The 26,930-nt window shown below is 36.1% G+C and overlaps 1 protein-coding gene and 1 pseudogene across 1 annotated transcript in view; one reads left to right on the forward strand and one right to left on the reverse strand.

Moving 5' to 3' along the window:
* The window catches only part of LOC150105213 (splicing factor U2AF 50 kDa subunit-like), a 432,010-nt gene that overhangs the window by 155,956 nt on the left and 249,124 nt on the right, over window positions 1–26,930 (forward strand). Inside the window, exon 5 of the mRNA XM_090395532.1 lies at window positions 8,553–8,680. Coding sequence (XP_090251658.1) covers window positions 8,553–8,680 — 128 coding nt within the window. The remainder of the gene's footprint in view (window positions 1–8,552; window positions 8,681–26,930) is intronic.
* On the reverse strand, window positions 23,828–24,004 carry LOC150105214 (U2 spliceosomal RNA; annotated as a pseudogene).

Here is a 26,930-nt window from a genome sequence, read left to right on the forward strand (position 1 = left end):
CACATGTCCATGGGTTGTAGCAATGATGTCGTATTTGGTGGAAAAAATAAAACTTTCACATTCTCACACAGATCATTAAGAGAATTTGGATGACCAGGTGCATTAGCTAAAAGCAAAAGAGCTCTGAAAGCTAAGTTATTTCTCTTGCAATAAGCTTCAACTGCTAGACAAAAATAAGACTTAAACCAGTCTTCAACAATTGGAGCTTGTAATATACTCACTCTTAATGCTTAGTGGGAGGAATGATGTCATCATGCTCACGACTTTCTTTCTCTCGACTAGGAAACACTCCGCGAGACTTACATGGTAAATTTAAAGGCGCATTAATTAAAACTCTTGCCGCATATATAAAGGGATTGCCACAGTTAATTTTGCTGTGTTAATCAAATTCGCGTTATGCAAGGGTTACCTGTATATATATATTATATGATTAAATAAATTTAATGACTAGAAGCTGATCAAAATAGAAAAATATACTATTTATTATTTGATCGTACAGCTAGCTTTATTTTCTTAGAAAACTTCATTGGGTGCATAAAATGAAAAGAGAAATACAAAAATACACAGCTATAAATTAACTTGCAAATGTATTGTTGAAAATGTTCGTGCAGGCATCTTGTGTATGCCAAAGTTGGATATCTGAAGAGTTGACAGTCAGATAGTTACTGCTGAGGTTAGTATTATGATGGACCAGATTGGGGACAATTTCTGTTGATTCCACAATTCTTCTCTCCAATTCATCATAGCATCTAAAAATGTTTTCTGATTGATTCCAGATGAATGGAAGAATAGAAGCTTCCTTGTTTGGCAAGCAGAATTAAGATTGTGATTAAATAGTGTGCTGGTTCTAGTTCTGCCATATGTTATGTCTCTTACATGTTCTTCTATATGCAACTCACTGGATTTCTCCATCTGACCAAAATTGGGCACATTGCAGTCATGCCAAAGATGATAAACTACTGGATACTTAAGGTTTCATTTAGGTGTAGCAAGTGAGGAACGGAGTTGGGAAAGAGTAGAAAAAGAAGAGTGGATTTTAAATTTTATGTAAATTTTAGCTCACTGGTGAAACAAAGCTAATATATATATGGTAGAGATATAAAGCCTTTTATATTAGTATTATCTTCGGTACTGCGAACAGATGAATTAAAAATTAGCCTATGAACAGTCTGTTTAGGATAGCTGATTTTCTGAAATGTTGTAAGAAGAAAGTAGTTCATTGGTGATCTCTCTTCTTCTTCATTGGGGATAGAGCAAGCACATTTACCCAAAATCTGAAGTCCCTGGTTTGATCTTGGGTTTTGGCAGAGTTATTAGTGTATGTTGAACTACAAGGCTGGTGATTATGAGAAGCCCAGGAGACAGCTTGCAGGTGTTGCAGGGAATGAGGAGTTGACTGGAAAGGAGATCAATGCTGCTTGGGTAATATTCAAGAACTATCTAATGGAAGCAATGGCTGAATGTATTCCAAGGGTCAGAAGGTTAAATAAGGTAGATGTAAAATAGGTGAATGAAGAGATTAAAGGTGTGATACAGTAGAAAAAGGCATTATAGAGGCAACATAAGAGGAGTTGTAATAATCAATTCCTTAGGAATTACAAAGAACAGGCAAGTAGGGTAACTTGGTAAGGGTAGCAAAAGTGAAGTATAAACGTCTGTTAGCTAATGAAGCCCAAAAAAATCCTAGGGAGTTCTTTCAATATGTAGCCAACAAAAAAAAAAAAAAAAAAATGATTATGAAAGGATAAAATTGATTGGAGAAAATAGTATAATAACAACTGTTGCAGAGGATATAGTTGAGATATTTAATGAGCAATTCATAAATGTCTTTCATTCTTGTGAATATGACATTCACAAGAATGTGAATGTGAATCATGGAGAGTTTCAGAGCAGTTGATGATGAGGAGAGACTGACTGTAAGTGAGCAAGAGTTATGTGAAGAATTGAGCAAACGTGATGTTAATAAGGCTGTGGGACTTGATAATATATCACCACATATTTTGAAGGAATGTGCCAGGTAGTTGGCATCATCTGCCTTGACTTTTGTTTAATATGGGTCTTGCATTGGCCAAGTTCCCAAGGAGCGGAAGGAAGACAAGATTGTGCCACTTCATAAGATAGGTGACAGAACTCAAGCATCAAATTATGGGCCTATCTAGAATCCAAAATTGGGTTGACAACATTAGTATTATTTATGATGGACAATATGGATTTGCTAAAGGGAGGTCATGTTTTAGTAATCTACTTACCTGTTACAATAAGATGACTTCATTTGACAAAAGAGATGGATATACAGTAGTATACTTAGATTTTGCAAAGGCTTTTGATGGATTGCTGCATGATAATAAGTTGGAAAAACTAGAGCGGATGGGTTTGGATATTAGACCAATATATTGGATTGGAGATTGGCTATCTGATAGGTATCAGCAAGTTGTGTATGGAGGAGGAAAGTGACTAGTGGTGTGCATCAGGGGTCTGTTTTAGGGTCATTGCTGTTTAACCTATATGTTAATGATATTGGGGAAGATATGGATGGGAATATTCAATTGTTTTGCAGATGGTGCAAAGTTGGGATGAATTAGAGGAATAGAGCAGCTGTTGTAGCTTTACAAAGACTTGAATAAATTGGGTGAATGGGCATGGAAATAGGGATGCGAGTTCACTTTTGCAAAATGTAAGGTTTTAAAATTTGGAAAACAAAGATGAGATGTAGAATTTATTCTTGGTGGAGATATATTGTTGGAAGTGGAAAAAATAAGAGATCTTGGAGTAATGGTGGATAAGGATATACAATTTAGAGGTCATGTTGCCAAAATTGTGAGGACAACACAACAATTTCAGGAATGATGCATAGGACACTGACTTGTAGAAGTAAGAAGATTCTTGTTCCATTGTATAAGGCCTTGATTAGGCCACATATGGACCACTATGCACAGATTTGGTCACCTGGTTTACAAAAGAATAAAGAGATGTTGGAAAGGGTCCAGAGGTAGTTGACTTAAGGTAGTTTCTGATCTCTGGAATGTTGAATATGGGGAATGGTTGAGAAGATGCAACTCACAGAGTCTAGTAGATAGGAGGAAGAGGGATGATATGATAGAGATGTACGAGTTGGTAAGGAGTTATTATTTTATGAAAAACTTAAGTAGTTTTTCATAAAATGGTTGGAGATCAGGGGAGAAGAAGTCATCATCCCTAGAATCTGTATAAGGAGGATGTGAACAAGGGAGTGAGAAGCATGTTGAGTTGTGAATGATTGGAATACTTTGTTTGATGTCTGCAGAGAATTTGAATGTGTTTAAGGCACAGTATAATGAGTTTGATGTATGACAAAGGGACCTTCTAGATGAGTCTTTGACTCCATTTGGTCTTGGGGTGATGATGGCAAGATTTCGGGGTGAATGATGATGTGATTGCACATGAAGATGTCTGTTGGTATTTGTGGGTTTTCTATAAGTAAACTTCTCTTTGTAAATGGTGTTTTTAAAAAGAAAGTAACCAGAATTTTTGCAATGGGTCAAGAGTGACATAACTTTTTTTGATAAATTATTTTTTAAAATAATTAAAACCTCTTCTGTAAGCACATCAATAAAGAGGGAACTAACATCGAAACTTTACATAATTTTATCTTTTTGAAGATGCACTTCTTTAACAATCGAAACAAAGTGTTCTGAATTCTTGAGAAAGGAGATGGTTGATCCTGTTCAACTTTTTAAAACCTTCACCAAATGTTTTGAAAGCTTGTATGAGGGTGGTCTGAGAAGTTCTCCTCCTAACAATGAAAAAATGAATTTATAATATCAAAATTATTTTTATTTTTCAACATAATCTCCCTTAAAACTAATACATGTATTCCAGCGCCATAATCCCGTCCCTGTAGTGGTTCCCAGTAAAATATGCAAAATGCTCCTCTACAGTTGCAATCACCTCTTGATTTGAAGAAAAATGCTGACCAGTGAAGAAGAGTTTTAGTTTTGGGAAGAGATAGAAGTCAGAGGGAGCCATATCTGGGGGAGTAGGGTGGATGTTCCAACAATTCATAGTGCAGATCACTTAATTTTCCCATTGTCAAAACACCTTTGTGGGCTGGTGCATTGTCCTGTTGAAAGATGTTTTTTTCTTCTGCAAACCGGGTCTTTTCTCACGAATTTTTTCGTCTAGTCTGGTTAAAAGATCGGAATAATATTCCCCAGTTATTGTTTTACCCTTTTCAAGATAATTAATAAACAAAATACCTTTAGCATCCCAAGACACTGATGTCATGACCTTTCCTGCTGATGGAACTGACTTTGTGTTCTTTGGCACTGAACAACTGGCTTCTGTCCACTGTTTTGACTGCTGCTTGGATTCTGGTGTGTAATGGTGAATCCAAGTCTCATCAATAGTAATAAATTGATGCACAAAATCAGTTTTATTCTTGTTAAAACGCTCCAAACACTGTTCAGAGATTTTCTTGCGAGTGTGTTTTTGATCTGCTGTGAGCAAGCGTGGCACCCATCTTGCGCAAAGCTTTTTCATTTGCAATACTTCATGCAAAATATATCCTACATATTTTTCTGAAATGCCTATAGTCTCAGCAATTTCATGCACTTCGGCTCGCCAGTCATTCAATACCATATCGTGCACTTGATCAATGATTTCTGGTGTTGTTACACTTTTTGGCAATCCTTCACGTGGATCATCTTCAAGGCTGGTACAGCCATGTTTAAACTTGGCAGCCCATTTCTTAATTTTCGAAAATGAAGGAGAAGAGTGCCCATAAACTTTTATGAACTTTGAATGAATTTCTTTTGGTGTTAAACCTTTTCTTACAAAGAATTTTATAACCATATGATACTTAATTTTATCCATTTCAATGGATACAGACAACACTTTTGCTTCAGACAGCTGTATAAAACAAACTACTTGATAGAATGACTTGTAATTTCACTTGGATGCTTATGACAGATGTTCCAACTCAGAAAAAAAAAAAAATCCTGGCGATAGTGTTGCCATCTATGGTCAAGGCTGAGAACTTTTCAGACCACCCTTGTATATGACATGCAGTAAATGATCCAAGAGAAACCTGGCTATCCAATTACAGAGAGTGTTAGGTAGACTGAATGAAGGCAATTTGTTTAGCAAGCCTTCCAGGTCCATAGTACGTGCCCAGTGGTGGGCGATGTAGGTGCCACCAATCTAGATCTGCAATTGCCATTTGTCATCTTTGCATCTAGAATGACTGAACCCATACTGTTGTTTGCTGATTAACTGATGGACTCCTAAGTACTGAAAAAATTGACTCAACAACTTTCTCCATCATTTTGAAAAAGATTGGGGTGAGGGCAATTGGTCAGTAGTTGGAGTGTGGAATTTTGTCTCTCTTGTTGATATAGATTGGATATATGCTTGCTTCCGTGTGTTGGAATAAGTACCAACTGAATCAAGAAGATTGTAGAGACCTTAAAGGACATGTGTTAGCTCTGCAGCACAGTGTTCTAGTGTAGTTGGAGAGATGTTATTGGGACCAGGAAACTTTATTGTCCTAGTGTTAAGTATCCTTCTGATGGCTTTTTGTCAAAAAATAAAATTAAAAAAAAAAAAAAGAAGAAGAAGAAGCATGTGATGCTGGATGCTAGAAGATCAGCTTTGCCATTAGATGCTGTAGTAATTGTGCTATCTGGATAATAGAGAGAGAGAGAGGTCGGAACACAGATGAGCAGATGTTGGGTTCAGTGGCCTATACAGGGAGATGGATGCCAGAAGTCATGGCATCCATTTAGACAGGAGGCAAGTTTAAGTTATTATCCTTTAGGAAGTTAGATTTGGATTTGCTGATGGTTGTTTTGCATTTATTGTATACTTCAGCATAGGCTGAGTATGAAACGGGGATTCTTCTTGCAAGCCACTTGCAGTGAGATAAGTTTTTTTTTCTTCAGCTACTTTCATACATTTGAACTAGGGCTTGAATAGAGCATGATACATTAAGCCATTTTGAGCATGACTAAAATGCCGGTGAGATGTAGATCGGCATGAAAGATGAATGCAAGTGGTATAGATTTTTCGAAAATGGTGAGGTGCAATGAATGCAACATGTATTCTTGGGAAGAGATTGAAGATAGGAAAGATGAGAGAGTTTGAGTGTGCAATAAGTGTATCATGATTATGGATTATGAGATACAGTAGATACCGCTTATTGTGATCACTTTGGGGCAGTTGCTTTTCGATAACATTAAGCAAAAGATATAAAAAATGCATCATTTATTTCAGTTTATTGTTATGAACATTATTCAATTTATTTTCTTGTTATAAACAACTTTTTAATAAGCAACAACATAAAATTTATTTTAAAAACTTATCTAGTGTTCTGTCATATGTTTGAATATAGTAGTTCATGAATAAATTCTCATACTCATAATGCCTTTCGAAGTTTGATGCTCTATGTTGCATGCTGCAACGAAGTATTTGTAGAGCTTCTTGCTTCTGGGCATTGGTTGGAGGAGCTTCTAAAATTTGTTCTTCTATACTTATATTAGGTTCACTTTCTTTACTAGTTTAAATTTCTCATTGGAAGCAGCTTGACATATTTCTGACACTGTTATTGTAGCCACCACTTCAACGTTCTTATCAATATCCAACCAATTTTCATAATCTTCTTTTGACATACCATCTGGGGTTTTATCAAAAATTTCATTTGTAAGATATTCAAGTTCTTCGGAAGAAGGAGTTTTAGAGTTTGTTTTAACAAATCCACCTGTTCGGAAGCAGTTTTCAATAGTCTTCTCCGAGTCTTGCTTCCATGACATTGCTACCAAATGCGATGCTTCAAGAAGGGAAATTTTTTTTTTTTTTTTTTTTGCAATTGCACTTGCATCAGATTGGTCTTTTATTTAATCAAGTTCAGTTATAATTCTATTCTTGCACAAACTTCCCTGCAATAATAAGCTTTAAAAGCTCATTCGATGTCTTGGTTACATGTGTATGCATTACTAACAAGACAGTTTTTTTGCTTTAATTTAAGATCCCAATTAACTAACCAATTATTGAAAATGGCATTAGTCATCAAGCATTTGCCCTAGAACAGTAGTCAACAGGCAAACTTTTGACACCTTTCAAACACCAAGGATTTTTACTTTTTTCAATCACTAGGGGCTCTTGTTTCTCACCTTTCATATTAGCACAACAAAGAACAGTCACTTGCTCTTTTGAAGATTTAAATCCTTTAGTACTTTCATTTTTAAATAAAAAAAGTATGCTCAGACATTTGACTAAAATAAAGTCCTGTTTCATCTGCATTGTAAATAGCCTCCCCCCCCCCGCATTTGCCTGGAAGAATAAGATTAAAAGAAGATCAACACAAAAGTCAGATTTCAGCAAATGCTCTTTGTCAAATTTTCTCCTGATTAACCTTTAAAGTTCTTAATTCTGAGATGCAAAAGACTAAACATTCAAGGATTTTGATAACAATAAACCAGAACTTTGATGATAATAGACAGATTATTTTTAATTCATTTTAAATTGTATGTTTTGGGACCAACTCATTTTGATAACAATATCTGATTGATAATATCTGTGATCACAATAAGCGGATTCTACTGTATCGTTGAATGTGAGCAGTAGTGAGCAGAAGAATGTGAATGTAGCTATGGAAGTAAGTGGAGTTAGCAGTGCAGTTGAATGCTTGAATGATAACGGTAAGATTTTCTGTTTAAAGTAGCACATATGATCAGTATTTTAATGAAATCAGGTGTACAGTGTTATCAGGGCCGGTCCGAGAGTATCTGATGCCCCTAGGCAAAGAAATTTAGGCTCCCCTATACATTGTCTTTATATATTTTTCCCCTGAACTATGTAGCAAAATCTGGTATCCCAAAACTTATCACCCCCTAGGCGATTGCCTAGGCTCGCCTAATGATAAAACCAGCCCTGGGTGTTATACATATGGAAATGACTTCTATTGGAATTTATTGATCAAGTATTTCTAGGATCATTAGAAATATGTGCAGCTTCTAAATTTGTTTTTTTAAAATTAATTGTATGAATTATATAAACAGAAAACATTCTTGATTTCATTAGTGAATTGTAAAGACACAAATATGTCTTTTATAAATTATGTTTTAAGTATTTAAATGCTAACTTCATAGTGACATCTGTTTTTGACTCTAGTTGTAATTAGTATATTAAGTTAAGAGACTTAAGTTTGAATATTGCACTTCCTTTTGGAATTTTCTTTATGGTCTTATGTGAATGTTATTTACTTATGTCACTCAGAACAGCACTTTTCAGAAATAATTTTCTAGTAATGAACATAGTAAAAAATTAGTATTAGGAAATTTAATATTCTTAGAAGTGATTTTTTAAAGTTTACATGTTACTTACATGATCCGAATAATAAAATAGCCTTTTGTATCAGGTGAATTCTTTTAACATTCTACACAACATAAATGACTTGTCACAAATAAAATATTACATTCTTACTCTTCAACTTATAACAGAAATTTCATAATTAAATATTACATTTATACAGAAATAAATATTGCATTTTTATATCATTTTTTTACCTGTCTTTATAGCTGCTGGCCAGATTCCAGCTACACTTCTGGCTGCTCCTGGTGTAGCACCTGTTCCTATAGTAGGTAGTACTATTACAAGACAGGCTAGGAGACTGTATGTTGGAAACATTCCATTTGGATGTTCTGAGGTAAGTGTCGGCATTCCTATGTAATGCATATTGTACTTTTAATTAGGTGATTTTGTTTAATTGATTTCACTTTACGACTTTCATTTCTTGATTATATCTTTTGTTGAGTTTGGGTTTAACTTCCTAGTCATGATGTATCTGTGGACCAAAACATGAGTGCAAAATGTACCATTGAATATCACTGAAATAACATAGATATGGTATAAAATGATTGATATATTTCATTCTTTAGCTGATTTGTTGTTAAGTCATCAACCTTTTTCTTTTTTTTTAACTACTCCTTGCTAATTATCTGGATGGCTTAACAGATAGCATCTTTGCTTTCCAACCTAGGCTTTGGCTTCAAATCACACTATGGGGGATGGATGTTTCTTAATAGATAGTAGAGGAATTTTATCATCCAGTATGAAACAACCACTCTTACTGGAAGCTTTAAGCAGTTTGAAAAGTTTCATGTTTGTTCTCTAAAACAGGATTTCCAGATTATTTAACCATTAACCTATTCATAATTACATTAGTATATGTAGTATACTATGAATACATTTAGTACCACTGTTCCACCAAAGGTTGACAACTTTGTGTGTGTGGAAAGAAAAAACTCATTTCTGTAATCTCCAGTCTTTGATCAAGTGCTTTATTGCTAACAAAACCCTCAGATTGATAACTTAAAACTGGTTTGAACACGATCGTGAACATGACACTGCTAGTGTCATGTTTTGGCTAATTTCTCTCTTATTCCATATAAATTTATTCACTGGCTCCACACCATACAAGCTTTGCCATCTTGACTAAAAACTGTTCCTAAACCCCAAAATATTTTATTTGTTTTGTAGGTTCTACATTGAGAATGTAGCTGAAGTTTTCTATATTCCTGCCTATTTTCATAGTTTTGTTTTTATTATTGCTGATTTTAATGCCAAATTTGTTACAAGTGATATGCAATTTAGTTAGAGATTCCTGGAGACTTGCATTGGATGTACTTAGAAGTACAACATCATCTGCATAAAGCAAAGAGCTTCTCTTCATTTGTTCTCAAACATTGTGCTCCAGAGCTAACACCCATCCTGTATCATCTATACAATCTATTGTGCATAGCAGGTATTTATTCCAACATGTGGAAGCAATCTCATATCCAGCTTATTTCAAAAAGGGAGATAGAAGTCTAACTACTAACCGATTGCCATCATCTCACTCCTCTCCAAAATAATTAAAAAAGTCATCAATAACCAACTTCTCTACTACTTAAAGCCAATCAATTAATCAGCGACCACTAGTTTGGATGCTGCCATTCAAGATCCACCGCTGACCTCTTAGCTTACATCACCCACCACTGGACATGTAATGAAAAGGTTTGATGAAACTTGTGCTGTGCTCTTGACATTTTCATAGGTTTGATTGTGTCTGACATCGAGACCTGCTAAACAAACTGCCATTCTTTAGTCTACCACTGACCCTCTGAAATTGGATTGCTTGCTTCCTCTCTGGTCATTCATTGCATGTCATAGTTCATGGCTTCCTCTCTTTGAGCTTCACCAGTACAAGAGTACCTCAGGCTCTGTACTATCATCTATTCTCTTTCTCATGTACATAAACGACCCATTCTTAATCACCACTTATCCACAACTTTGCAGATGATTATTATCTCCATGCATCCTACTCATTTGACAAATTATGCAGTGCAGAGATATCCTAAGCATCAAGATCATCTACAGCTAGGGCCTTAAACACTGATCTACGTACTGTTCTTCAATGGGACAAGGGCGATCATATTGAATGCTGCCAAAAGTCTTGCCTCTTTTCTCACGAATGTCAGCTCACATTCCCTTACGCTTGGTAATACAAAAATTACCAACAAGATCATATCTCTCTCTGCTTGACTAACATGTACCTACAGCTTCTCTTGACACAAACACATCTCAACAATATCCTCCTCAGCATCCAAAAACTATGCATTCTCTTTCACTCAAGAAGTTATTTTACACCCAACCAACTCTTAACAATATACAAATCCCAAATTTGCCCATGCTTAGAATACTGCTTACATGTTTGGTGAGGTGCACCTAGAACTTCTCTAAAAAGTCTTGACACTGTCATGAGGAGAACAGTTTAGCTCATAGATGAGCCCTCTCTTACAGATTCCCTTCAATCTCTATCTCACAGATGCAGTGATTCAGCTCTGTGTCTATTCTATATAGTTACTTCAATGGTAATTTTTTCACTGAACTGGCATCCATCATTTCTCCACTTTCTGTTGCACCTGTTAATACAAGAGGGCTGCCCAGCATCACTTTACTGTGCAACTGCAAATAAACAAAATCTACTTCTTCCTCTTTTATTTCATCTGCCTCTGTTCTTTGATAAAGTCTACCATAAGAAATATTTCCAAACAGCTACAACATGCAGTAATTCAAAAAAAAAAAAAAGTAAACTTTTATCTGACTCCTCACCTGCATTCCCAGATATAGCATTAATGTGCTTAGGTCTTTTCATCTCATGTATAGGATCAGTATAAAAAATAAAATAAAATAAAAATAGAAAAGGATGGTAAAGGCAAGAGTAGGTAGATGATGTGAAAGAGTGATGCGGAAAGAATTTGCAGGATTTGAGTTCATCTGGCAATAGACAGAGAGGAGAAATTGCAAAGAATGGTGAACCAAGCATCAAACACTAACGTGCATAGGACCTGTGGGCAATGATGATGATATGGTAGAAAAGAAGACAGTTTCTGAGCTGGAATCAATATTTCTAGAATGTAAGAAGTCTGGCTTGGCTTCCTATGCCATTGACACTAGGCCACAGAGTTCTTTGGAATAGACCAAGATTCTTGAAATTTTATCTGTTTCTTGAAATGTGAACCCTTACTAAAATATCTGAAATTTAACCACTCTGTGATTGTATACCAATTTTAAAGTTCTGGGGAGCATTTTCTGTTTGTAAATTTTCTTTTTTAAACACTGATTAGGTTATTTAAGTTTTAGTGTAATAGAAACTACCCAACTTGTTCCTTTGAACTCTCATAGTTCATTCTCGTATCAGTGCTGCTGATACGAGGTATGACTGAGACTTGAGCTAGTAAGCACATTTTGCATGACTCATATTTTGATTCTTGTTTAGAATATAAAACAATCTTCTCTTCTCTCCCTTATGATGTCATACTACATTGGATGAAATATATTGGAGATTTTATAAATTCTGTTTTGTTCTACACCTGTTAGCCATGTAAGTTTAACAGTATGTCTAGTGCACATTTCCTTTAAAACTTCTGATTACCAATACTAAAATTGGCATTTTCAGGAATGCACTGCACTCATAAGTACCTTTTGTGAGCAATGTTATATAAAACATTATCCTCAGATGTAGAAATTATAAATTTGAAATTCTGGTCAAAAGATTGAATTCTTGATGACTGGATTAGTATTGTTATATCAAAGATTTCATATTTATTCTATCTATAAACAAATTGAATGTGTGAATTACAGATGAATTTCCTTACCAAATTTTGCAGGAAGGATTTATGTTTGCATAAATTTCTCACGTTGTGTCTATACTGTATTTAGTGGAAATAAAGCTATTTATTTTTCCTGGATTTGCAGTATGTCTGTTGGGAAGGGAATATTTATCACTATACAGGGACATTTTCATTTGTCTTTCAAAAGAATAGGCATAATGAGCAAAGCTGTTTCTGAATAAAACTATAAATAAAAATTAATCCTGTGTTTAATAGCAAACATACCTGTGGCATTAATTTCCTTTTTTGTATTTAAATGTTAATAAACATTTTTGTTTTTTTTTACTTTATATGCAATAAGAACATATATTGCTTTGTGGAACTTGTTTCAATTTAGTATGCATGTGTATATGGCCCGTGTGAACGTGTCCAGAAATACTGTGGCATCCAGAACACCCTCATGTTAAATTATAGCTGTTGTTCTCTTTAATGTATACTTTTGCATTTCGTTTTTCATGTTATGCACCCAATGAAGTCTTCTAGAAGACAAAACTAGTTGTGCATTCAAATAAATGCTTTTTTTCTATTTTGGTTCTTCTAGTCATTAAATTTTTTTAATTAATTAACACACACACAGTGTATATATAATTATTATTATTATTATAACAGTGTCTCCATGAAGTAAGGACTCATTGCAGGGTGATCCTACATTGGCACACTGACCATTATTCACACAATACGTACCATACTTCACCTTAAACTCATTCACAGACAAAGCACTCACAACTATGTCTAGCAATGCATTTCACATATTGAACACCCTCCAAGCAAAAAATCTAGTCCTAACACTCACTCTTACTCATTTTCTGGGGATGATCCCTCGTTCTCTCCCTTCCTGCACTGTACAGAAAAAAGCCATCAGTCCCATAAAAGTCCTTTAATCTCCCTACTGGCTGAGGTGGATGAAATAGTGAGACCATATTGCGCTGCTTATCCATGTTATTCAATAGGTGTTACAGAATCGTATCCAGATTTAGCTGGACGTCTATAGATGTCATGGCCAGTTGGGGAATTAATAACTTATATGCTTTTATAAGTTATTTACGCCTATCAGCTATTTTCTGGAGCCTGCAGACCTTCAATCTCTTTGGATGTTTTTTGATCCTATTCACCACTCTTTCATCACCAAGAAGCCATAAGACAAAATCTGTGTGCAATAGTCCAGATGTAGCCTTATTATTATTATTATTATTATTATTATTGTTCCGGGAAACTCCAAGGAGTCGACAGACTCATCGAGGGAGGCCCTAACATCATGTCAAGAACAACTATTCAACATTCACACAGTATCTATCATACCTTGCCTTGAACTCATTCACGGTTGTAGCACCCACAACAGACTCTGGAAGCTTATTCCACTCATTTACCACTCTCCAAGTAAAGAACCTAGCTCTAACACCCTTGTCAACCACGCTCTTGCCCAGCTTCCATGCATGGCCCCTAGTCCTCCCACCACCAGTCATATTTTCAAAAATATCTTCTGGATCAATCTTATAAAAACCCTTCAGTAATTTGAATGTCTCAATCATATCACCCCTCTTTCGCCTATCGTCCAATTTCTGCAAACCACAAATCTTCAACCTATTCTCATAAGGTTCATTCCACAGACCTGCTATCATCTTGGTCACTCGTCTCTGGACCCTCTCCACTTCCTCGCCATCACGAAGAAACCCTGGTGCCCATAACTGTGCACAGAAGTCCAGATGGGGTCTTATCAAGGCTCGATACAGAGGAACAACAACTTGTTCGTCTCTGCATGTTAAAGTATTTTTCAGAAGCCAAGTGATTTGGTGAGCTGTTTTAGTTACTTTTGCAAAGTGCCCCCTAAACTTCAACTCCCTATCCACCAACACTCCCAAATCCCTGGCCTCATCAATCTCCTGGAGTATGGTTCCACCAATACGATATACTGCTGCTATTCTTTTCACCCCAAAGTGCATAACCTTACACTTTGCCACATTAAATTGACATCCATTTTTCCTAGCCCAGTCCTCCAAACTATCCAAATCATCCTGTAAAATTTTAACATCCTGTGCACTCACAATTGCTCTACCCAACTTTGCATCATCAGCAAACAAGTGAGCACTTCCTCTCAGATCCTTTCCAATATCATTGATGAACAAATTGAAAAGCAGTGGTCCAAGAACAGAGCCCTGTGGCACCCACTAGTCACAAGACGTCTTTTAGACTCCACTCCTGAATAAACCACTCTTTGATATCTCTCCTTCAACCACCCTCCTATCCATCTCACCAACCCTATATCTATACCCATCTGCTCCAGTTTACTGATTAGGGTTCCATGTGGTATCCTATCAAAGGCCTTGGCGAGGTCCAGTAGTATCACTGTAAACCCATTATCCCTATCCAGTTCAGCCGTCACTGTGTTATAAAACGTGAGCAAGTTACTGAGGCATGATCTACCCTTCACAAAACCATGTTGTCCCCCCATGCAATATCCCATTTTCATCTATCCAATCCTGTATTCTTTTCTTGACTAATTTCTCTAAGACCTTGATAATGATTCCTGATATGCTAATCGGTCGGTAATTTACAACAGCAGTCTTGGAACCACCTTTATGCAGTGGAACTATTTTCCCCTCTTTCCACCCGCTCACGACTAACCCAGACCCGAGACTCAAATTAAACAAAATGGTCAAGGGTACTGACAATTCTTTAGCTGCTTCTCGTACAACACGAGCTGGTATACCATCCAATCCCACAGATGTATTGACATTGAGGTTATGCAATAGACTACTCACCTCCACTTCATTAACCACAATTCCCGTATAATCTACTGGTTTATTCGTTTCTGCAATGTCACCACCTGGATGATATACTCTTGCAAAGTGCTCACTCAGTAACTCAACTATCTCAACTGATTCAGTTACCTCCCTACCATCGGCATTCTTTAAAATCAATCTGCCATGTACATTTTTCCTTTTACTTGCTACATATCTAAAAAACTGTTTAGGATTCTCTTTAGCCTGCATGGCCAATGTTCTTTCGTAATCCTTTTTTGCTTTTCTTACCACACTCGTCACCCTTCTGGCCTGCGCTTTATACCATTCATGTGCCTGCCAGTCACCGTTCTCCTTAAATTCCCTCCATAGTTGTTTCTTTTTTTGCAGCTCAAGCTTAATGGTGTTATTCATCCATTTAACCCCTACTTTATTTATTATTCGGACTCTAGGTATACAGTCAGCCATTGCTTCATGCAAGCACTTCTTAACTACCTCCCATGCACTATCAACTTCTAGTCCTTGCAGTTGTACATGCCATGGCACTGAACCAATCAAACTCCTAAGCTTGTCATACTTTCCAGCCCGATAATTCCACATGTACCCTGTCTTAATTGAAAATTCTACACCTTTAGCCACCTCCCAAGTTAAGACCCTATGATCACTCTCACCGATTGGTGGCAATGTGGTCATATTTGTTACAGCCAAATCCTCAGATGTAATTACTAGGTCAAGCACTCTCTGACCCCTAGTATTTTCCATTACATGCTGTCGCAGATAGTTATCCCTTAATAACCGCATAAAATCCAGTTCCTTCCTTACGTGTCCTCTCCTCACTCCAATCAATGCGACCATAGTTGAAATCTCCCATAATAATCACCCTCCTTCCACCCATTTCTTCTATTTGCCATACTGTCACCACCATCTTTTCCATCACCTGGTCTATAGCAGCACCCAATTGTATATTTAGTTCTGCTAGCCACAATCTCACACCAAATGGCCTCAAATGTGCTCTTTTCTCTATCCTGCTATTCAACTTCTATTCTCCTTGGCTGGAGCTCATCAGCTATCATCAACAATACTCCTCCCCCCATTTTATTCTCTCTGTCATTCCTGAACACACTATACCCATCACATTCAATCCCACTAGTTATATCATCTACAGTCAGCCATGTTTCACTAATACCTATAACCTGTGGTCTGGAAGTGCCAACCATGGCCAAAAACTCTTCCTTCTTGTTCCTAATACTCCTAGTATTAGTGTACATGAATTTAAGACCCCCATTAGCCCCAACCCTACCTTGATGCCTTATATTAACTATCCCACTCAGATTTGTTGTCCTTATTTGCTCTGGCATATTATATTCATTCTTACATTCAACTGCCTCCATAAGGACTGTATATCTACTCCCCCCCCCCTTAACAAATCTAGTTTCCCTGAATTTGCACATCCACTACATTCAGCAACACTTTCTCAAGTCTTCTTACACCGTAACCATTCAAATGTAAGCCATCCATCTTATATAGATCCTTTCGCCCATCAAACTCACTCCACACATCCACAAATTCCACACCACTCGTCATACATAACCCACGCATAAAGTCATTCGCAATTATGGCCCTCCTTTTAAACATTTCACTGTCATACCGTGGCAAAAGACTAATCATTCTAACTCTCTCACTCTTTTCTTTTGCTACCTCAAACAATTCATTCAGGTCTTCTATCATTTCCATTTTATCTCCTTTCAAATCATTCGTACCTGCCACAACAATAATTTCTTTCACCCTTTCCTTTTGCTCTCTAATAGACTCAGTTACTTCCTTTATGGTCGCACCAGGTTGGTACGATTTTGTCAAATCCTCTACTAACACACCTCGTACTAACGAGTCTCCATACAGCACTCTATCCTTCATTTTGTTCATGTTCACATTCTTACGTCTATTTTTACTGTCATACCTTTTATTATTGGATGGTTCATTCAGTCTACTTTTGTTCATGCACTCTAGCTGCTGTTTTGCTCTTTCTATCGCACTATTCAATAACGCGATCTCACTCAATGCATCTATCTCATCTTTTTTATTCTCTGAGAAACCATTTATACTATCATTCACACTTTCTACATTCACACTCTCACAATTTTCATGTACAACCTTGCCGTTTCTTGTCATATCCCTATTTCCTTCATTCTGAAGGTTGACAAAAATATCACACTCACGATCCGAAATACACTTCAATTCCTCATTCTCCCTACATTTTCTACACACATTCAATCCTTTATTATCACATAACCACACTCCGACCGCACTCCGCAAAGCGTACATTTCACAGCTAGTACACTGACTCATTTCTTTTATACTACCATTCTTTGATAAGGATGGCGAACCTTCATTACTGGCCGCCATTTTCCTTCGCACAGGTGCCATACTTATTTGCAACGTGTTTTGTCAAATTATACGTTATAACACACCAAAAACAGACGCACTAAAATACGCAAGGCAAACAAAACAAAACTACACAATATTAAGTAATTTGTATCGATAACTGAAAATGATACTTATCTTATCTGGAGCTTGCACGAACACTACACATTACGAATTCATCTAGCGGCGACTTCCCGACATAGATTATGTTATAAAACACTTTAGTACACTAACCACGCTAATAAAGCTCCAATAATATACCAAAATTACACACTTAAGTCCATTACATTGAATCCAAAACATCAATAAATCAACAAAAATCACAAATCTCTCAGGAGCTCTCCGATAGCACGTCTGTTCACCAGCTATTATTAATGCATTATAAAGTGGAACAATAACATCCTTATCCCTGCTTGTCAGTGTGTTCGTCAATAACCATGTAATTTGATGTGCTGTTTTGGCAACCTTTGCAGCAGGCATGTCAAACTCGTTTACCTCCAAGGGCCAAATTAAGAATTATACATCAAGCTACGGGCTGCAACAGAAAAAAAAATCTCGAAATAAAGAGGAAACAGAATTTTTTAATATTAACATTAGAGTATATATGTACAAAATACAACCATGTTACAGAAATAGATATAAAATATAAAGTTTACATATTTAAAATAAAATTATACATATAATTTTTTTGAAGAAACTTGACAACATTTTTCATTAACAAAATTTTCAAAATTTGGTTGAATTTGTTGAGCTGTAGTTATTTTCAATATTGCTTGGATATGCTGGTCTGTTAATCTTGATCTTTCCGCAGTTTTATTATTCTTTAAAGTTGAAAATAGTTGTTTGCATAAATATGTGCTACCGAACATAGATAAAATACGCCTAATTGCACATAACACATTGGTATCAATCGACTGATAAATAATTATAGAACTTTGGAATTCCAACATCCATATATTTTTGTTTCAATACGGAATCGCACTAAATTTCGATTAATTCCAACTGTAAATTGTCATCAACAGTTTCAACATCAATCGATACAGGAGAAGTAAATAGGTGAATGAAACTGATTTTCATATTTCTTAAAATGCTAAAAAAATCTCTGAAAATTTCCTAAAATCTAAATATCTTCTTTCAAATTCATTTTCTAATAACTTAATTTGATTGGTATATTCTGAAAATTTCAATTTCGGTGATTTTTGTAATAATGACTGACAACATTCAAAATGTGATAAATTTTCTTTTTGAGTTTGTTTTTGCCAAAGTAATAATTTTTTTTTGGAAATGTTAATATTGTCAAATAACATGGTAACTACTTGATGTTTGCCTTGTAGCTTAAGATCAAATTGACTAAGGTGACTTGTAATGTCAACTGAAAAAGCCAGGTCCTTTATCCATTGATCATTTTTTAATATTTCACATTCATAATTTTTCGATTCTAAAAAAATGGTAATTTCGTCCAGCAATTCGCTTTAAAATTTTGACTGGAAAGCCATCTAATTTCTGTATAATAAGGTAGATTGCTATATTCACTTTCTATATCTTCTAGAAAGTTATTACTAAATTGGCAATGATTAAGCACACATTGTACGAATATAATTTACAATTTTACTGACAGTTTTAGGACATGTCCAATATTTAAATCTTTGGAGCATAGTGTTTGCTGATGAATAATGCAATGATATGTTGAAATTATTATTACCTTGTTCTTTGCATTTTTCTTTTAAATTTCTAACAACTCCTTGAACAACACCAGTCATGACAGGAGCACCATTAGTTGCAAGACAAACTAGCTTTTTTAACGGTTAATTGTATTCATTTAAAACTTCCATAAGGGCATCAAAATATCAACTCTAGTGGTTGTATCATGCATAGGAATAATTTCTATAAGTTCATATCACATCCACGAATAAAAACAGCCAGCTGAGCGATATCCCGTACATCTGTATTTCATCAGTTGCAAGGGAATAGGTCTGAAATGTTGGAATTATTGATTTTAGTTGATTCCTTAAGCTCTTGGCTATATCATCAATTCTGCTATCAATGGTATTTCAAGATAAGCTTATATTTTTAAATTTCTTTAATTGATCAGAACACAACACTTCAACTGCTTTAATAATACATTCATGAATAAATTCCCCTTCAGTGAATTTAGACTTTGGTTTCGACCTTTTTGCAATTAACTATCCAGATATTTTCTGACGCTTGGAATCGCTGAACTTTATATAGTTTCTATATTCGGCATGAAACTCTTTGAGTTTCTTATTTGGCTAAGAAGCAATATGGGATGTAATATCCCTTAACTTAAATATTATAATTACTTTTTTATTTAAAAAATCTGTTTTTTTTTTAATTTCGGATTTTTTTTTAATATGGCGGACTTTAAAGTTGAAGAGCACTATTTACTATTATGGTGTTTTTGTTTCACCAAGGAAAGAATGCTACCGAGGCTACCAAAATCATTTGCTCAACTTATGGAGACATATTGAAGTTAACAAATGTCAGCGATGGTTTAGGAGATTTGCAGAAAAAAATTTTGATCTCTCTGATCGTCCTCGATCTGGAAGACCTCTTACTCTAGATGACGATGCTCTTAAGACTCTCGTTGAATCAGATCCAAAACAAACCATACAAGAATTAGCAGATAAACTTAATTCATCATGGTCAACTGTCCAAGAGCACTTACATAAGAGTGGCAAGGTTCTTAAACAGAGTGTATGGGTACCGCATGAACTGTAAGAAAACAATAAAGCACAGAGATGGGCGATTTGCAATTCTTTCCAGCTCGAAAATTCCTTTTCCTCAGGCAATAGCTCCCGGCGAAGAGATGTCATCAGGTCTGTGCTTTGCCTGGCAGATCGGCTCCTATCATCTTTTCTCTCAGGCCTCTGGCATGATTCCTGTTGAAGTCACGTCCTCGATGGCTTACATCTGACGGACAACCGATGAGGAATTCCTAGAACCGATACTTGATCTTCCGGCCAACACCTTTTATTCGCCTTCTTTCTTATCCCTGCACGAAGATATGGGACCCCGAACATTTCGGTGCGGTCCCTTGTTCTTCCACTGACGCTGATCCTTTCTTTGTTCTTCTCGTGTACTCCTTTAATCCTATTTGTTCTGGCAGCGGACACTTGCCTGAAATTTGTCGGTCCATTTAGCACTGACCTTGGGTATTTAAAGGTGGACTTCACAAACAAATTTTATGTCCTTATAAGGAGCTAACATATACGGTGGCAAGGTATTGCCTTAGTTCAATACATTCTAGAATTTTCCCTCTTTGGGAAGTGAGCATTGACAATTCCCATAGGGATTATTTACATTAACAAACTGTTTTACCTATACATAGACATACAGGTTACCATCTTACTTTGCTTGACATCTGTAAAAATTTATGTAAGGCTTTCTGGAATTATTAAGCTACATCAAATTTTTACACCATTTTCTATAACCACTCTTCTGTTTAATTTGCCATTGTCGAATCTTGGTAGCACACTCATGATCTCAACTGAATAATCCCTGATCTCCCACTGTTTGCTGTAAAACCTCTCCAACATTGATCCTATGACAACCCCTTACTAACTTGTAGGGCTCTATCACGTCACCCTCTTCCTCCTATCCACTAGACTCTGTAAATTGCATTTTCTCAACCTTTCCTCATATTTGATACTCCAGAGATGAACTCATTCCTTGATCTATAGCTACTTCCACTGACATCACTTATTTGATGTGACTTCTCCATGCTTAACTCGAGCCATTTCTTTTTCTCCTTATTATCTTTGAACCTCCTTCAGATCCAACTGTTTTCCCTTGATCCCAGATCATCCCCTTCCCTTTTTGTCTACACATGCATTCACATCCTCTTGGAGCATTTACATTTCTCACGCTATGAACCTCTGTCCACCCTGAGCCTCCCGTTTCCCTGTTTGTCTTGCACATCTGTTCTCTCATTCTCTATACTCATGTCGCTCACTTCTTCATTCACAACCACCTCTTCGACCTCTCCCGTTCTTCCACATTGCTTACTACCTCATCAGATTCATTCTCTGCACTCACTTCTCTACCTTCCAGTAGCAGTCTCTCCAAGCAACTCACACCAAAACTACTCAAATGCAGTCCATCGCACTTTTACAGTTCACTTCATTCTTCAAACTCATTCAACACATTAATAAACTGCATTCCTTTCTCCCCACACATTTCCACTGACATATCATTTATAATCCTTGCTCACCACCTCATCTCACCACTGTCATAACTGGGCAGCACGCTTACTACTTTTCCTATCACACTATTCTCTTTTATTCGTCTCAACAACCTCCTGATATCCTGATATCTGAGGTATTCTTTGTTTGCAGTCAAGTCATTTGTACTGGAGATAGAATGATAGAGTGATTGAGGCATTAGATATGAGAAGCGAGCGAGCAAATCTAATGCCTCAATCACTCTATCATTCTATCTCCAGTAAAACATACTTTATGCATCTTCTCATCCAGCACACCTTTAATAATTGAGTCACCATACAATGCCACTCATGAGTCTTTCGTTACCTCTTTTATACCAACATTATTTGTTTTCATTTTCACTCTTCCATACATATGCCGAATTCTCTTAACTTCATTCCACATCCATTTCATCTCCTATATGGATTCACCTGACAGTTAGTCTTCAGCAACCAGGTCAGGACTACTTGAAAGTTGATGTAGATGACCATACTCACTAGGCAAGTCTATTTATCCATTAATGACATCAGTTCATTTATGTTTTTTTTTCACTTGGTTATACTATAAATTAAAGATACAAGAAATTATATTCTTGGTTTCATCCATTATCGAAGTGTAACCAAACAAAGTTTGTGCATGAAGTCACTTGATGACAGGGTTACTTGTATATACAAGTAACCCAGTCATCAAGTGACTGGGTTACTTGATGACTGATGAATGAAGTCATTAGCCTCTATATAGAGGCTAATGACTTCACATCAATTGCTTTAGTATCCCATAATGCAATGCATATATACTTATGAAAATGTCATATCAAAATATGACTTCTGCATTACTTCAACCTTAGTATCACTTCCAGGTTTGGCTCTCATTGATGAGACCTCAATAAAGGTTGGTACTGGTCTGGATAGTGTCCCTTTCAATAATGCACTGCATTATACATATTTGAAAGGGTGTGTGCTTTGCATTTTGGGATACTAAGGCAACTGATGTGAAGTCATTAGCTTGTATATACAAGTAGCCCAGTCATGAAGTGACTTCATGTATAAACTTTGTTTGCTTACACTTGGATAATGGATGAAACCAAGAATATAATTTCTTGCAACTTTAATTTACAGTTCATCTATGACACTGTCACTTGAGTTGTCAAATGATGTTTTCAAATATTCACCAAGTTGAATTCGACTAAGTGGGATGAAAACCAGCTTTTCAGGATGCTTAACCTCTGACAACATCTGCCTTAGATTACCTGTATCAGACAATGAATTAGATGGTTTAATTCCTGATGGCATTTGGCTTTTTGTAATGTGATCTAAATCCATCACAGGTCTTTTCGATCATTTCCTTTGATTTTGATGATTACTAGTTTTTAAAAGTCATCAGAATCTACCATTTGTTCTGTAGTTACATGTCAGTCCAGATTACTTAACATCATCATCATGTGTCTCCATAGTTGACTTCATCTTTCTTTGGCCAGAGAAATTCAGTTTCCCTGCTTCCTGATGATCATTACGTGACGCTCCCTGCTATATGCCTTCCACAGTATCATAGTACTTGCTGGCAACTTCCAAAAATGTTTAATTTTTAACAAATCTGTACCCTTTAACAATGATGGAAGCATATCCCTCAAAATATTAATTTCACCATGGTACATATATTGATCCATTAACTTTAAATCATTCAACTTCATATCACTAAATGTCACAACAGGATGATTACTTGAGGTCACTAAAAATAACTGATAGAGAAGAGGGGTGCTTTCAGATAGAACTAGCATGAGCCTTAAGGATCGTTCCCTCACACAATAATGTTACATCTACCAGACTTCCACTTGCAAGTACATTATCAAGAGCAGTTATTATATTTGATTTATGACTGGGTCCTTTCAAGCAAATTTTCTGTGAGCTTGTCATCATATTTTGTACTGAACTAACATTAAAATGACACTTATATTAGGATTCCTTAAGCCAATTGAGCAGCATAGTATCATCAACAGAATTCCTATAGCATCGTACCACCTACCATACTGTAATATACTCCGACTGAAATTAGTTAGGATTAGGCTTTGTTAATAAATGCATGCATTTATAAGCATTCCATTTAGGCTTTTATTTTTGTAGGCAGAAAAGACATCTTTTACACAAAAGAAATACTCCACAACAAGAATATTTCACTAAAAACAAGTTTACAGTGCTAAATCAACAGACACCCACATGTCACAGCATCATCTCTCATATATAATGTTTTTCATTTCTCCTTGATGGAGAGGGCTGACCTTAGAGATAGTGCAATATCAGGCAACTGGTCGAAAAGGTGGAGTAAGCTACATGCTTTTTTGCTGCCTTCTAAAAATCAGTTTAATGTCTTGGGGACTGATGTGGCCCATATCAAATACTGAACTGATGAGAACAGTTACTACACTTTAAGTTTAAGGGAGATGGTAAATTCCGTATTATTCTACAGCCGGATATGAAAATCGGATCGAAAACCATTGAAATCCTAGAGTTTCATACTGAAAAAACTATCAGCGAGCCCAAATGTAAGTAATCACTTGGGTAGTACAACACCAGGGCAACTCGGATTGTACTACCCAAGTGATTACTTACACTTGGGCTCGCCGATAGTTTATTTGGCATGAAATTCTAGGATTTCGATGGTTTTTGATCCGAGTTTCGTACCCGGCTGTAGAATAATATGGGATTTACCATCTCCCTTAAACTTAACTTATGTTGCCGGTAAAATAGCCTTTTGGCTTGTTATAGTTACTACACTTTTTTGGGATTTGTTTTTATCAGCTTAATGTCTGATGCAGGTCCAACATATAAAACTGATTATTGGAAAGTGACAACTGCTTGGGGCTTGCTCCACCCTTGCATTGAGTTCCATGGTATTGTGTACCTTAGTCCCACTGGGATAACACTTATCAGCCTTTTATATATATGGACAGCTAACCTTCATATAACATGGTCTACAAATTGTAGTAACCCTTGTTCAAAGTGGTACTTATACAACGCGGTTTCAATATAACACAGTCTACAAATTGTAGTAACCCTTTATCTTTTGATATATTTTTCATCTTGACTTAAAAATCAAATTTTATCTTCGTGAAATTTGTGTCTGTATCGCACTGTGTAGTTATAAGTAGTGCATGTACATATTTTTTTGTGTAATGTGAATTGTTTACCATATAAAGTGTTTATTTTTGGAAATTGGCTTTGTTTTCTGCCAGGAAAGTGCATTAAAAATCATAATTGTGTTAATCTCAAGCTAAGCACTTTATTTTCTGGTGAGTTACATACATAATTAACATGTAATGCTTATTTTTTATGTAAAAAAATTATTTTTAGTAATGGCCACTAAACTGCAATGAAAAGAAAATTCATTTCTCTCAAAGAAAAAATTAAAATCTTGGATTGGTTGAAAAATTGAGTAAAACCAGGAGTTGTTGCAAGGACTTTGAATTTAAAATAAATCAATAATTCGAACAATCAAACAAAATGAACATAAAATCCGAGACAGTGTTATTGCAGGGTTAACGGTAAATGCAAAGCTTGTTACTCGTGTACGTGATATTCTAATGGAAAAAATGGAGAAATCTCTAATTTGGGTAGAAGCTTGCGCTCAAAAGAAAATTCCTTTGGATGGAAATCTTATTAAACAAAAAGCTCTCAAAGTTTATAAACATTTAAAAGAACTTGATCAAGATTCTTGAGAAGAAAGCTCAGCATGGATTTTGTGCCAGTAAGGGTTGGTTCGAAAATTTTTTTTTTTTTTTGCATAATCTTAAAATCTAGGGAGAATCAGCATCAGCAGACATAGAAGCTGCCTGAAAATACCCAGGATAACTTTTAAAAATCATTGAAGAAGTGGTTATAATGCAGACCAGGTGTTCAATGCAGATGAATCCGAGTTATATTGGGGAAAAAATGCCAAACGCGCCTATATTTCGAAAAATGAAAGATCAGCTCCTGGATTCAAAGTTTCCAAATATAGAATTACTCTACTGTTTTGTAGTAATGCATCAGGTGATTAAATGACATTAATAAATTTAGTTTAATCCTTTATCCAAGTGTGAGCAAACAAAGTTTGTGCCTGAAAGTATCTTCAGGACTGGGGTAAGGTTTAGTTTAATCCTTTATCCAAGTGTGAGCAAACAAAGTTTGCACCTGAAAGTTTCTTCAGGACTGGGGTAAGGTGGTACACCTTACCCCAGTCCTGAAGAGACTTTTAGGCGTAAACTTTGTTTGCTCACACTTGGATGAAGGATTAAACTAAATTTATTATAGTCTAACCAAGTGAAAAATAAACCTTCAACATGATTAAATGACAAAACCAATGTTTATTATGATGTTGGAGGCTTAATGGATTTTTTTTTCAAAAACTTCCTTTCTGGAAGTTGGGTTAACACAACATTAACAGAATTTTTCTTGGAAGAACAAAATCTACAAGCAGATAGAGGGAACTGCCCTGGGTTCCTCAGCCCCTCTTGCCAATTTTTATATGGAAGATTTTGAAAAACGAGCCATAGACTCAAACCTTCTATCTGGATAAGATATGTTGATGATGTGTTCTCTGTTTGGCCTCATGGCCCAGACACATTAGACTCCTTCTTCAATCACCTCAACAGCCTACATCCAAGAATCCAGTTTACAATGGAAAGGGAAAAGAACAACTGTTTACCCTCCTTGACACCTTACTTACATGCCTTCCTAATGGTACACTTTCCTTCACTGTATATAGAAAACCTACACACACTGGCAGATACATTCACAAACTCTCCCACCACCAACCTGCTCAACAATATGACATTATTAAAACTCTAACCAAGAGAGCCTACAATCTTTGTTCCATTGGAACCACCCTTTCAACTGAACTCAACCACATACACAACACTTTCTCCAATGGCAACAGTGATCATAGTATTAAAAAAATAATCAGTTCCTCCCCCCATTACCTGGCCATCTCTTCAGAAAGAGTTCAGAAATACCATCACCATACCCTACATACGCGGCACATCCGAAAAAATAGCCAAGATTTTAAACAAGTACAACCTACACACAGCATTTAATCCCCACCACAAACTTGCTATCCTTATCCATTCTACAAAAGATCAACTCCCTCCTCTCTCAGTGCCTGGAGTTTATAAAGTACCCTGTTCCTGTAAGCTGGCGTACTTTGGACAGACAGGCAGATCAGCAACCATCTGCCTGGAGGAACACAAGTCATACATCTGCAACCACGACTATGGTCAGTCAGGCCTTGCTGATCGTGTCTTGGATACAACCCGTCGGATCTCATGGAAAAAAACCACCATGATTCACCACAGCAAATTCAAAAAAGAGAGACTATTCTTAGAATCAGCA

Source organism: Typopeltis vanoorti, chromosome 7, assembly GCF_054136105.1.
Source record: "Typopeltis vanoorti isolate ZY-2024b chromosome 7, IOZ_Tvanoo_1.0, whole genome shotgun sequence".
Classification (NCBI taxonomy): Eukaryota; Metazoa; Arthropoda; class Arachnida; order Uropygi; family Thelyphonidae; genus Typopeltis; species Typopeltis vanoorti.